The sequence below is a fragment of the Bombus terrestris genome, chromosome 12 (assembly GCF_910591885.1).
Source record: "Bombus terrestris chromosome 12, iyBomTerr1.2, whole genome shotgun sequence".
NCBI classification, from domain to species: domain Eukaryota; kingdom Metazoa; phylum Arthropoda; class Insecta; order Hymenoptera; family Apidae; genus Bombus; species Bombus terrestris.
In genome coordinates this window covers 136,561-149,633 of record NC_063280.1, presented here as the reverse complement: position 1 = coordinate 149,633, position 13,073 = coordinate 136,561, and the positions used below count along the sequence as shown (strand labels likewise).

Here is a 13,073-nt window from a genome sequence, read left to right as displayed (position 1 = left end):
GTATTTTTTTTTCTTCATTAATACCTTACTACTATGTACTGTCTTAAATAGCGCTTAAGCAAAACTAATTATGCAATCGTACACAATGTAAGCCTTCTCCGGACAAAGTTCTAACTTGAATTTTTGGTATTCGTTGTTTATGAGGCAGTTTTCAGGCATCGAAGCTGGATACATCGTGGTTGTATCTACATAATGAAATATTCATACTACACAATTAGTTAAATAGTACTGTTTTTCGTTTTATGTTAATGATCGATTTATTGATATAATATGTATGGACGCTCAAGTCTCCTACAATACGTTATTCCGAAAATACGAGTTCGATATAACACGGTGCAAAAATTGCAATACGGTTCCATATAGCACTAATAAACTTAGATAAACTCCATACAGCACGAGTGTTTCCATCACGTTGTTTTTGTTTAACACGACTCCGATGTGCTTAGCACGGAACGAATTAACTGTGTTCTAGGAGGATTGACTGTACTCATTTACATCATCATGTTATTTGGATTGTTGAATGCTATCTATCATTGTGCACGACCGAAACGATAGTCTATTCATATGGGATGAGTCGAATACGAAACATTTGTTTATATTATAATTAAATGAATAATTAATTAACCGACTATAAAACTGGACGTAGCTGATTTTAAGGTATTTCGATGACAGTTCGATTTTTCGAAATTGAATATTTGAGAATAATCGTTATTGTCTACAGCAAAATAACAGTGAAATATTAACGAAACGTCGAAAGTGTTTTTAGAAGGCAATGGTCTTACAGAATTTCATATTGAATAATAAAATTTGAACAGTTGAAGTCTAGGAAATTAAAGAAATATAATACCTTAAAGTGGTCGCATTCCAGAGAAATATCCACCTTGCAGTTAAGTGGGAATTCGTGTACGAATTGTGTTATAAACTATAAATAAAAGTATAATCAATTGTCATGATACCTGTTTATTCTTAATTAATCTAACTTTTCTATTTCATACAGAGTAAGTTAATGCTAATGAATAGTATCTTACGTGAAGCATTTTGCTTTGCATTTCTACGTGAAATCAGAATGCTTTATTTAATAATTGTTAAACTTTTCTTTATGCTATCTGAATTAATTTCTCGAATGTGATAGTGAAATAATTATTTTTAATATGGAAAAATAATATTTTGAAATATGGAAAAATTTCGGACTTTGGAGAAAAGTAAATGATCTAAAAATAGGAAGAAGATTTTCAAACCTGATACACTTTTTGTTTTGTAAAATGAAACGATCTTTACCCTGAGAACTTTATATCTTTTTCATGTGTCGTGTGACAGTTTCGAGCGTTAAGTTTTCAATAAGATTTAAAAAATTATCACTTTTTATTCGCTCGGTTATTTGACATAAACGAACTACAATCGCTTATTTTCTTTATTGCCTCCAAAATTTTCTTTTTTTCATCTTCATTTCACAATTATTTATTTATTGATTCTATCGATATCTTGAATGTAAGAAATAATACATCGTGTATCACATACAAAGTCAAATTATTTATTGATCGGGTCGTGTCTGTACACTTTTTACACTGAACGGAGTTTTTATAATAGGTAGGTATAATTACTTCGACGTAGAAATGTCAATGAGGTAAACTAGTTAGATAAATTTCTTCTCATATTAGCTACGTCTTTGCGTGTTACTTGAATCTTCCAAAGGTCATGTTCAGTCGATCGAGAATTTTCATTCGATTCACTGTGCCGGAAATATAAATTAGCATAGAAAACTATATCACTGTTAGTATACAGAAATGTTTACATAAATACATTTACATGGTATGTACTATAGGCGTCATCAAACAGTTTAAATGATTAATCAGACACAGTAGCCTTGCGTGATGTTACAGGTCAAGACGCAGGAAACAGCCAAGGTTTCAGAACTCGTCTAATACTGTGGAAATTTTTACTGCCTTTTTCCGCCACTGTCGACTTTCTGTTAAGCATCAATGACCTTTTACGGTTTAACCATGCCATACTCCATGCTACTAAACATATACGAGTAATTTAACATTACGATTATATTGATAAAAAGTAAATTCCGTTTGTATACTAAACTATATTTGACTTATTACGCTAGGTCGATGAATTTGTATTCTCTCAGAATTTGTACATTCCCGGTCAAATAATATAACAAATGTTGGACGGTGAGCGTAATCGGCTCGAGTAAAAATGATCTGCAAGGTGGACCATTTTTAACCTTGAAAACCTGAAGTTTTGTCCGGTGCGATGGCCTCTCTTACCTTAAGAGAGGAATAAAGCTTAGGGATTCGAACTTTATAGCACGAATTTTGTTCTCGTCGCGATATTTCTACAACTATTTTCACTTTTGTTTTGCAACTGTATTAAAACGGCCTGTAAAGAACGTGGCTCTGATTTCGGACGATTGCATAAAACAGATAAGTGACGGATACGAATGGAATCCATTTAAAATTTATTTCGATCCTCTAGAGTATCTTTTTGTATCTTCCGCAATCTTCCGTAAATACATTTGACTTTTTGAGAGGATAAAAAATATTCCTTCGATCTTTTTCTGTCAAAATTTTTGTTCTCGCTTGATATTCACATATGATACTTCGATTTAAATATTACATAAGAAATGAAATACATATTGTATTGACAAGGAGACTGAATTTATTTATTTTTGTACACATATTTTACCATATGCTGTATCAAATCGTATGCGATATTATTTATTTCATTACCAGTCACGATGCGCGGCCAATAATAATTGGTATTCGATAGGCGTGCAACACACCCGCATCCATGGAACTCGCGATCAAGCATTATTAGTTCCCCCTACGTGTGATTTGGCGTCGTGTGCGAATCGATTTATGAAGCTGGGTGGTCTCTCTAGTTGATAAAGAAAAGACACGAAGACGTTCTTGATAAAAGAAAGGCAGACATCGAACAAGTTTTTCCTATACTTTTATATCAATATCTTAAATTAATAAATTTTCCTATGATTTAATTCAGCCTCATGTCGAAAGAAAATGTAAAATATAGGAAAATTTAAGAAAGATGTTATATTAAACCGTTACACCTTGTTGTACGATGTTTCATTTATACGATGCAAACAGCGAGAATTACGACATTAGCAAGTTCTCTGATTAAGCATATAAAATACACGAATTATTCATATTAATAAAAAATGCACTATTCATATCTTTCCCAGATTGGAAATACTGAAGCTTCTTTGCGTTATTCTTCGATTAAATAATTATTATGTTTGTTTTATTTATTTTGAACAAAGAAAAATATCCGGTGTTACAATCGAATTGCATTATCCTTGTAAAGAGAATACATTCTGTGAACTGTTGAAACCGATATTTCCATCGTTAAAACGTACTATTCGACTATTTTATTGCATTTGTTCGAGTAAGAATCGTTCTTTTCTAGCTTCATAGTCTTTATGTTGCTGCTAGGTAGAATGTTTAAACAAACAATGTTTCAAATAATCGAGTAGTACGACGGATTGGTCGGTTCATAAGAGAAAATTAAAGGCATTTTGCTTAATTACACGATTACGCGAATCACGAGCGCATGATATTTACATGAGTAATTCTAACCCCTTTGATTGCTTCTTTTTTATGTTGTTTTTTCCTATTTGACTTAGAATTCTGAAATCGTTTAGACAAAGAATTAGTCGCATAGTTTGGCCTGACTTCACGGTATAATGTTTCTTCATCATAATGAGAAAAACTACCTGTACGATGATTGTATTACGTAGATTGTTCGTAGAAAAATAGATAATTTTTTAGAATGGCTCGGGAAACTTGTAATATCTTGCACTATATCTGTATTGGCAAATTAGATACATATATATATAATCCACTATATTTTCGTTGTCGAAAATTCGAATAAATCGAAAATTTATACATCGGATCAGCGAATAACAATTTTCATATTACTACATAGGGAGTAGTAAATGATTCTCTAAATATTACAATTTCATTTGCCGTGTGTTGACGCTTTCAAAACAATGAGACGTGAAAACTGTTCGACAGAGCATGTTTAAAATATATAAATAAAAATTCATGACTTAGACGTGTAAAATTAAAAGAAAATTTCTGTAGAAAGGAGTAGATATTTTCGACAATATCAAGTAGGAAATGAATTAAAATTATATACCTATTGTTTGAAAAATTAATTATTAAATATACGGAATGTGCAATATACATTGACGTTACTTAAGAATACGTAAGTTTATTTAAATGAAGTATATTTAAAAATACGTACATACATAAGATCGGAGGTGATAATTAAATCTAAACACGCGTGACCGGTCAAACTTTGCAATATTTTTAGCAGCAATTCCCGCCTTGTCATCCTGATAAATATCGCACGTTTCCGAGTGAAAAGTTATTTACACTTCTTCGATTAACGAAGTACCGAAAGGAAAAAGGTGATCGGCAATTCATAAAAATTTATTTCGAAGATTATGCAAAACAAACATCAGGAACGAAAGAAGACGCGATACAATGACGACGCACTTCGTAAAAGATCCCGCGATTTTCCCGCGTATTCGACGAAAGTAAAATCGTTTACGTGATTATTAATTCCTATCGTAAAAATTTATATTCTTTTCCCAGCTTTTTCTTACCGCGTTTTGATGCCGAAAATTAATATGTTATTAATTAAATATAAATAAAATATTAAATATTAAAAATGTCATTAATTAAAATTAATATGTCTATAGTCTTTAGGAAACAAATTTTATTAACTTAACTATTAACATCACTTAACTAATTAACTTAACTAATATTAACTATTGACATCCCATTAAATTTTTTCAAATAAAATTGTTAATAAAGTTATGCTAAAGCTATATAGAATATTGTTGCGTTTCTGCATCTCGATATTTCTATAAATTCTTTATTCGGTATTAGAATGCCGTTATTTCGGTACAATGTACTGTTAACTGTCAAGTTAGTTAGGCTAGTAATCACCCTGTCATTGAAAATACACCTTCAAACTTTTTTGCGTGAAAGTCACTCCACGTTCAAAGTTGGCGGAATGATCATGATATGTTCGACATTTGAATTCTCGTCAATAGTATAATGCTTCACGGGCCCCGAAACCGTCGATGTCCTTGTATCATGAAATTCGACTTCCTCACTTAACAGCGTGTTTAAAAACACACCTGTCATTATTACACAAAAGTACAGGTTTTGTATGTACACGGTGTTAATGTTAAATGAATGAATCTTATTTGCTCGCAATTATTTTATATTTTATTGTTTAGAAATGTTTAGTCACCATGATTATTAACTTTATTGTGTTTAGTAGTAAGTGTTTATTAGTATTGTGTATCGTTCTTTACATAATTTACGAATTTGCATTAAAATCTCCGTCAATTACAATACAATTCATAGAAATTTGCATACCTCCAACTTATTCTACTAACCTCGGACCCTAGCATCATGAAATATTAAAAGTGTTATTATTCATTTCATGGATTAATGAATAAAATTGACTTGTAGAAAATTCGCTAAAAGTCTTGAAAGTAGATATTACGCACATTGCCAGCGTGGAATCTGGACTAAGATTATTGCGATCGAGGCCAACAATTACGCATGTATAGTTAGGAATATTTTATATGTAATAGTCATATTATTGGCTACGTAAACGATAAATAATATTATTGAATTTTTCATATTTTTCAGATAAAACTAGTGCATACAAATACATATTAATTTATGGTAGAAATATGGTGGTCAACGAGATATTACATTTGAATCACAAAAGAGTGTTAAAATAGTATAACTATAACAAAAAGCTTTTGAATTCGACAAAACATTCTTGATCGCTAAATGCACGGCTATGTAAACATAAAAATATCTTACAATTGAAATATTCTGAATGAAACCTACAAATTTTGGTAGCCTTTCTGTTTTTTTAAAAGATCGTTCAAATCAATTTACTATAACTTAAATTCAATCGGATTTTGTTGACGCAACTGAAGGTTTTGTAAATGATAAACATAATATGAATTGTAATAATAAATATGTTCAAAAAAGTTCACAAACTAGCAGGCGAAGAAAATGATTTTCGATATAAAACATAGATATATACACATATCTTTCTTATTACCGCTGGTCGATCTTCTAGTCCGCTTAATTTTGTAAAAATAATATGTTAAGGAGAAATTGTAGGATTTGCACGTTGAATGGGCCAAGTGTCACGTGCAAGTATTTATCGTATCATTTCAACGTCAATGAAATCGTATTCATCGATTAAGCTAGATATAGATGTCTTAGTCTTTATCGACTTTATCGCGTCGCGTCGTTGAAAATCTCTGGGTTCTGTTCTATTTGTAAAATTCTGTATGCAACAATGTTTGGCAACAAAGTATCAGTTATTAAACAGGAAGCAAAATAAGAAGAAAAAATTTTAAATATGTATATGCGGTTGAGCAGAGATTTGTGAGGATCAAATAAATACAAAAGAAAGATAACTGAACGTAAATGCAACTTTGGAAATTAGGAATAGGTAAACGTCTGCGGTTCGCTCGGATCTGATTGCCACGTGTTATTACTCGTTTATGATATTATAGACCAGTCTGTGGAAGAAAAAGTTCGTGGTTAAAGACACCTTGCAGACATACGTAGATCAAGGCTCTGGAGTTCGAAGGTTCATAATAATGGAGATTTTTCATCATCGATGTAGGAATATTTTTATACTCTTATTCCTTTCCTTAGTATGCATAACGCATCTGTTATTGTTGTATACGGTATACGTGGTTCACGCAAATTGTACACTTCGAATAAGTCCTAAAGTATGTGATATATGAAAAGGTTTTTTATATAAAAGTTTGGAGGGCTGCATCATGTAGTAATGCATATACTTTTTTTATGTGTGGAGCGGTTTTGGAGATTTCAAGGACGACTATGTTATTTTAAATACTAATAATGTATTTCCCGCGACTGATATATTCTTTGAATCTTCTTCTACTATCAAAAAGTTGATATGCCTACCGTACCCCACTGAAGTTTGTTGTAGTTTTATTTGTATTTGTAGCTGTAACGCTTATTTTTGATGTGTAGATATATGTATTAACTTTGTATATCCTAATGGTCTATTTTTGTAAACAATAAAAAATAAACAATAAACAATAATGTGTCCCTACAAACCATGCAACTTTATTTCAAATTATCAAGAATCTATTTACACAACACATACTTTAGAAGTTATCGCAGGTGTCCACGATACGTGAACTCTCCTGTATGTGCAAATAAAGATAGCTACGATTTTAACTGATGCGGAATGTTTTAAATGTCCTATATATATGTGGAATACTATTGCATATGAAAATACTTCTCGGATATTCTGCCCTATGTAATTACATATTCAATCACAGTTTTCGCAGGCTATTTTATTTTGAACGCTTATTAAAAGTTGTATCTGTTATTTGTCTGGTTATTTAGACGCGTCCATTCAAGCATTTTTTTCATCTGATGATTTTCTTGAATAAACAAAATGTACTTGCGAATATGCACAGTCTGATCTCATCGATTACCGTATTTTACTTGCTGATTATATTGGTTGTTTCGATATAAGGAACACGAAGCGTAAAATTCCATTTTGATTCTATATTCATGAACCTCTAGAATTTTTTTGTATCATCATCAGGAAAAAAGTGCCATTTTAATTTATTTTGATAGATAACTTATGCTTCTTTCTTTTACCATAACATCCATCACAATGAATAGTAAAATTATATTACATCTTAGAAAAACTTATACCGATTAGTCCGTAAATATTTTCAACAAAATATTTATTCGTTGAAGAGCGTAGTTCTTTGTACTGCAGGTAGCAGATGATTAAACGATTTCACCTGTTCACCTGGCGCCGTATTTTAAGGAACATATTAAGTACGCACTATATACGTGTAGTACTTCTATGTATTTGCACACGTATCAGTCTCACGCGACATTTTTGCTATAGACTGTCGATTATCCAAGGTTAGGTTGGGGTTAGATTTAGGGTTAGGTTGGGGTTAGGTTAGGTTACGTGAAATTTAATCATTGATAGTTTCTCCATAATTATTCTGTCAACTAATTTTTGGACAGTAGAAACGCCATACATTATATGGCCCTCCAAGAATTGACAACTGTTTTGTTTGGTGTGTTCTTCAATTTGAATCGTTCAGGACATATAATGTAAAATGAATCCCATAAATTTTTTGAACTGTGATATTGAATGTTGTGTCCATTATTTGGATAATATGACCTTTAATACAGACAAGCAATATCCCATTAACTTTAAACGACAAATATGGTACGCAAACATCAGAACGAGAGAAAAAATATATTTGAGGATGAATAATTGTGTCTTTGTCGTACAAAGAAAGTTTAAGCGTGTAATATCTACATGTATGCGCATATGTGCTATATATGTACCATATAATGTACCTCTTAGAGGTATGTTAGAGCTACGAATCGTAGCCTCAAATGGAATTTTGGCAAGTGTATTATATATCGTATTATATATCGACACAAAACCAAATCGACAAAAATGTTCTGGATTTGAATAATATAAGATTAAGCTATTATTAGTAAAATAAATTTATTCGTTCCCACGGAGTTGTACAAATCATATCCGCTTGATGACAAGTTGCTCTTGTTTAACAATATGCATAAACTTTTCTTGCATTATATTTTTTAACTCATATACTTGATAAATTCACATCTGTATTTAGCTAGTAGAAGTAATTGATCGTTATAAGAGGAAAAATGGATGATCATTGATTGGTTTTATTATATGTTTCTCGAAGCATTTGATTCTTCTTTTGATAATAATTTATGACCTCATCAATCCTTCTCTTCATTTAGTTAATAGCTTTTTATCTTCGCGTAGTTGTTACTTCATCGTTATTCTTCCTATTCATTTTTTTCTCTTTCATGTGTTGTAATATAGATGTACGCATATAAGTTAAAAAATGGAGACTACATTATTATTTATGTGTTTATCAAATTGTATCTATGTACTGATATATTCAGGGTGTTCCATTTTAATCTTTTCACGCAATCATCTCCCAGAGTATTCGTTATCGTAAAAAATGTTTGAAGTAAAATTTATTATGTTTCGAGAGGCATTCGCAAATCTTGTCTAGGTAGACATATTTTCGAGATTTCAAAGATGAGCTATGTTTTTTTAAAGTGGAACTAACATTTTTCGTACAACATTTGATGCTTTTTTAAATTCTCTACAAAAAGGTTTAAAAGGTTTAAATTCTCTACAAAAGGTTACTTCAGTCCAAAATTACTAGTTTATAAGATATTTTAACTTATTATTTAAATATTGAATCATCTCTTAAACCATTTTTCCTTAAAGCATTTTAAGATGCAAGTATCTTAGTACTTTTTTGTAGAGAATTAAAAATTACATCAAGTGGTATGTAAAAAAACGTATTGTTTGATTTAGAAAAACGAAGATCACATTGAGATTTCGAAAACGCCACCACTTAGACAAATCTGGTTGTCATCATAAGACGTTCCATTTGAAACAGAACAAGTTTTATTTGAAACATCTTTTATAATAACGAATACTTTGGGAGACAATTGCATGGAATGGTTAAAATGGGATACTCTATACGTTTGAAAGCTTTTGTTTCTGTTGGTTACCATGAGCTGCACGTTTTTTGAGAATGAAGCTTACCAACCATAAAAATATAACTTTAGAGAGAACCTTATGGAAGCTATATTGTGATCGTTGTCAGGTTAAGTTTTGTATCAGTTTTATGTGGTAGTATCATTAAATAATGGTTAAGTTAACACCAGATTTAATTCAACAATCCATGCAATATATTAATCCTGTGAAGGATCGAGAATTAGATCTCAGAGGCTAGTAAATAAATTATATTGGTAAAATATAACCTACAAATTTTCGTTAATTCTGTAATTCTTAGTTGTTTAAATTTCTGTTATTGCAGGATATAAAATACCTACAATCGAAAACTTGGGTGCAACTCTGGTTAGTGTTCTAGTCAATAGTGATTCTTATTTTTTAGTATATCGACAATATATTTTCATGTGTATTTTTATTCATCCCAATTTGTATTTATATTGATTTTGGTTTAAAATCTACATTTAAGAACAAATTTTTTAAATATTGACAATTTCTATAATATTTAAAAATATTAATTCTATTAATATTTTAATAGAATTACACAGGTTTAAAATATAATAATATTTTTATAGGATCAGTTTGATACCATTGACTTTTCTGATAATGATATAAGGAAATTAGATGGGTTTCCTCTGTTAAAAAGAATAAAAACTCTCTTTTTCAATAATAATCGTATTGTCAGAATAGGAGAAGGATTGGAACATTGTATTCCAAATTTGGAAACTCTTATGTTAACTGGAAATATGATACAAGAACTTGGTGATTTGGAACCACTAACACAGTTAAAAAATTTAACAAACCTCTGTTTACTTCAAAATCCAGTGTCTGCGAAGCCTCAGTATAGACAATACGTTGTATATAGATTCCCACAGTTGAGACTTTTGGACTTCAGAAAAATTAAGATGAAAGAGCGTGAAGCTGCAGTTACATACTTTAGGAGTAAAAGAGGAAAAGAAATGGTTCGTGAAATAGCAAAGAAAGTAAAAACACAAACATCTGGCATACCTACAGACAAGCCACTCACAACTCCAGAAGAACGTAACAAAATTAGGGAAGCTATTACAAATACTTCTTCCCTTGAAGAAGTCCAGCGCCTTAGCAAATTGCTTCAAGCTGGACATGTGCCTAGTGAAGAAAGATTACAAACTGGTATGTAATTAAAAGAATATGCACTATTCCTTTTACGTTTCTGATTATGGAAAAAAAACTCTGCATTGATTGTTCTAGGAAATACGATACCTGAAGCAATGGAAGAAGAAGATGATTAAGTTATATTGTACATTATTTTCAGATCTAAATCAAACAAGAAAAGCTTTTTTTATTACAGTAAGTACATGACTGTATACCATACATAGAACTGGAAACAGTTTGTTAAGCTAATAAGAATGTATGTGCTACACACAAATGCATTATCATTTAAAGATGTATAAATAAAATTATGTATACCTTAATTGGCCCGAAGCGACTTTATAAACGTATATCTTATAATACTAAACATTTTCGAAACTATTTGTAATGTCCATATATGTATTTATTTCAGTGATCTTTCAATAAACAAGTTGTCTAGAAAGATACTTTTTTGTATAAATTTGTTCCTCATATAAAATAATATTACTTTTAATAAATAAATATACCGTTATATGTCATATTATATTACATAAAATATTTATATACCTTGATTCATGTGTTTACATACCTGTCCATTGAACTACGTAAATTATATAAGATGGGAATCACTAGATGTCAGTATTGTATGTTGTAGCAATTTTCCATTTTCTATTTATATTACTCTTTTTGCTGTAGTTCTATAATAAACTAATAAAATGGGCAATACATTTCAAAAAATGTTTAGTAGCGATCCATTTCCACCATCAGATTCGGAGCCGACATTTGATCCGATGTACGGATTTCCTAAGGAACGCAAAGAAAGGGGCAAGTATCTTATTCAATTCTAACCTTTAATAGGTGCATTTTGGCTCCTGATATTTTGTATATTTGTTAAAATACTATACTTTTTTAAGATTGTATAAACGACAAATTTAACTGAAACAAGCTACAACACAGTTATTAATTTTTTGTTATTATTTTATTTATAACTTTTCTGTTATATTTGTCTTTATAAATAATTTATCAATGACATAACAGTTTGAATAAAACTTTTAGTTGTCGATTTCGGTGAAGTATTTTGTTAATGTTTTTCTTTCTTGCATTTATGGAATTTGGGTAGAATTGTACAGTGTAGATTATAATGAATTAGAAAAATTTTAAATATGTATAAAATATTTTTGTCTTCATATGACCTTTTTACTTGAGTGTAAGTATTAGGTCATCCCATAAGTTCGTGCCGACTTCTGTGTATACATTTCATGTGTCAATTTATAAACATACGGCGATAAGGGACCAATGCACTTGAAAAATGGGAAGAAGTTGTACAACGAGAGGGGGATTACATTTTTTCATGAAACTGAAAGGTATGTAAACAATCTTAACATATATAACCGCTTGAAAAACAGAACGAACTTATGAGATGACTTAATATTAATTGAAAGAGCTACAATATTAATTGAAATAATTTATTAACTGTTTAACATGTATTATACCCTATTATAAATGTTATTCTACAGTTATGCCTATATCAGAAGAAGATTTGATAGCTGCCAAGGTTCCTCCAGAATATAGAGATTATTGTGCTGATGTTTTTTTGGAATATAATCGTTGCTTTATAAAAAAGTTTCCTTTTGTAGTACTCTGTGCTGAGGAAGCTCACAAGTATCAAGAATGTGAATATAATGAGTGAGTCTTTATTGGAAAATATAGATAAGTTATTATTACTTAATGTGCACTTCCTGATTATAATTTGTGTATATTACAGCGATGTTTTAAGGGCCAAAGAATATGAAAGAGAACGTAGACTTCTGGTCAGAGAACGCAGGAGACAGAGGGCTATGGAAGCAGTAACAGCTTAAACTCCACATTTACTGAATATTGTTTACATTTAGATTATACATATGTGAATATAGATGATATATACATGAAATTTGCTTATAGAAGAGTGATTATAATAAAGAGTTTAAGGTATAAATTGGTAAACAAAAATGTAAATATTCTTATTATTGTTGTTATTGTTATTACTAATATGCCACAATTATTTGTATTGTTATATATAAGACATGTCAGATATGTCTTTTTTATTTATAAAAGAATACTTCCTTAATATTTGTCATTAAGTTGGACAGAAAATATTAATATTTTAATTTTGTATATAAATAAGTTATCACTGAAGTGGCATATTTCTCTACATCCCTTTAAAGTTTAGACATTAATTGCTTGGTAGAATTTCAAAACATTTTTACATATTTCCATTTCATATGTATACGTATATACATATAGAAGGTTCTAGAGTTATGTTTTTT

General features: G+C 30.3%; 2 protein-coding genes and 1 long non-coding RNA gene across 4 annotated transcripts; 2 read left to right on the top strand and 1 right to left on the bottom strand.

Moving 5' to 3' along the window:
* Positions 1-9,513: 9,513 nt before the first annotated feature.
* LOC100647634 (probable U2 small nuclear ribonucleoprotein A') lies at positions 9,514-11,234 on the top strand. The gene is made up of 4 exons (XM_003399445.4): positions 9,514-9,875; positions 9,965-10,005; positions 10,233-10,809; positions 10,888-11,234. Exons 1-4 carry the CDS (start codon positions 9,794-9,796, stop codon positions 10,926-10,928), a joined length of 741 nt encoding a protein of 246 aa, XP_003399493.1. The 5' UTR covers positions 9,514-9,793; the 3' UTR covers positions 10,929-11,234.
* Positions 10,955-11,506, bottom strand: LOC125386122. The gene is made up of 2 exons (XR_007225997.1): positions 11,357-11,506; positions 10,955-11,223 (listed from the first exon to the last, which is right to left on the bottom strand). It is a non-coding gene; the product is annotated as an uncharacterized LOC125386122 (long non-coding RNA).
* Positions 11,396-12,756, top strand: LOC100646553 (NADH dehydrogenase [ubiquinone] 1 beta subcomplex subunit 7). 2 transcript variants are annotated; one of them, XM_003399438.4, is made up of 3 exons: positions 11,396-11,592; positions 12,285-12,453; positions 12,533-12,756. In XM_003399438.4, the coding sequence occupies exons 1-3, from the start codon at positions 11,484-11,486 to the stop codon at positions 12,624-12,626; spliced, it is 372 nt and encodes a 123-aa protein (XP_003399486.1). In that variant the 5' UTR covers positions 11,396-11,483; the 3' UTR covers positions 12,627-12,756. The 2 variants fall into 2 exon arrangements, with proteins under 2 accessions (XP_003399486.1, XP_020721650.1); XM_020865991.2 differs by lacking the exon at positions 11,396-11,592 and adding an exon at positions 11,599-12,131.
* The last annotated feature ends 317 nt before the right edge of the window (positions 12,757-13,073 follow it).